Source organism: Echinococcus granulosus (genome assembly GCF_000524195.1).
Source record: "Echinococcus granulosus chromosome Unknown EG_S00585, whole genome shotgun sequence".
Taxonomy (NCBI): Eukaryota; Metazoa; Platyhelminthes; class Cestoda; order Cyclophyllidea; family Taeniidae; genus Echinococcus; species Echinococcus granulosus.
This window is the reverse complement of record NW_020170964.1, coordinates 1-1,276: the sequence shown is the minus strand read 5'-3', so window position 1 is coordinate 1,276 and position 1,276 is coordinate 1. Positions and strand designations below refer to the sequence as shown.

At 38.1% G+C, this 1,276-nt stretch overlaps 1 protein-coding gene across 1 annotated transcript in view; it reads left to right on the top strand. All coding sequences in view use genetic code 11, as the record gives it.

Annotated features, from left to right (window-relative positions):
• The window catches only part of EGR_11235 (hypothetical protein), a gene marked incomplete at both ends in the record, with an annotated part of 1,806 nt that extends 1,008 nt beyond the window's left edge, over positions 1-798 (top strand). The window contains 2 exons of the mRNA XM_024500482.1: positions 347-425; positions 722-798. Coding sequence (XP_024345104.1) covers positions 347-425; positions 722-798 — 156 coding nt within the window. The remainder of the gene's footprint in view (positions 1-346; positions 426-721) is intronic.
• Positions 799-1,276: the final 478 nt, after the last annotated feature.

Below are 1,276 nucleotides of genomic sequence, written 5' to 3'. Positions count from 1 at the left end.
CTAATATTAGATAAAAATGTATAGCTAGCTCCTGGCTTATTTTCTTCACTCTCGCACTTATACGTTTCAAACGAGGTGATTGTTGGGTTGGGTTGTTTTGAGAGCTGACAAAAACCAGTACAAGTTTATGGTGGTTGGGATGCGGGACTATTTTTCTACCTCTAGGAATCCTGGAGTCGAATTTATCACAAAGTTGGTACATATTGCTCTCGTTTACCATTAGGAGTACATTTAAACAGCATAAGCATTCTGTAGCCCTTTCGTCTTTCAGGCACAGTCTTCTCTGTTTCCCCTTTATGTTGTCGTTGTGTATGCCATTGTATGGTTTTCCTTCTTGCGTTTGTAGGTAAAACCTTGTCTTCGAAAAACACCAGTGGAGTACCTTTTAAGGCTGCATCATGGCGTTTTAAACAAGCATTGGCCAAGTATGGAGTTGTGCGTTTCGAACAAAGCAGTTTGTAGACAACAGGGCTTTCACCACGCGTACTTCATTGTTGTCCTTGAATAATTAAATTTTAGGTCCTTACTCTTTCAAACGTTGACTATGTTATCTGTAAATGGTGCTTGACACTTGTATGGTCCATTGCAGATTCATTATTGGCCTGAGGCACTGCACTAATTCTCCAATATATACTTTGAAATAGGTTTTAAGTATAACGAATTGAGGAAAATATTACTTTTTACTTACTAGAGTCATCAAGAAACTATTTTTAACTTATAGGTTTTTTGGCTGAAAACCAAATGGCTGTTAGTATAAGACCCCATATTAGTTGTTATACTTTTAAGCGAAAAAATTAACAAATGCAATACCTTACACATTCTACGTGAAAATTCTTTTTTTAAGTTTGACTATTTTTTGTTTGAATTTGTCATGAATTGCGCGTTTTGCCTGGGGGCGGCTCACGTGGGTTTGCATGTGCGCACCTGATTTGTTCGCGGCGGCTCTTGATTTCTTTGCATGTATTTGCTGCTGGTGTTTATGGTACGTAAGATTCCCCCTTTTTTTTCCAGACTTTTGATTTATTGGAAGTCGAATTGCCGTTCGTTTTACTTCCCTTAAATCGGGTTCTGACCTGTGAATAGCACGTCGTTATTTTTGAATCAACTTGTGTATACGGTGTCATTGTTTTATTTATCTATTTATAGCTTGTACATGGCTAACCGTTTTAACTTGTGAGCAATAGTTAGATGCCTTTGTCCACTTTTTAGCCCTTTCAGACATATGTGCGTTCGATCTTTTCTTGAATTCCCTTAGCGTATGGTGGCATTGCTGCTG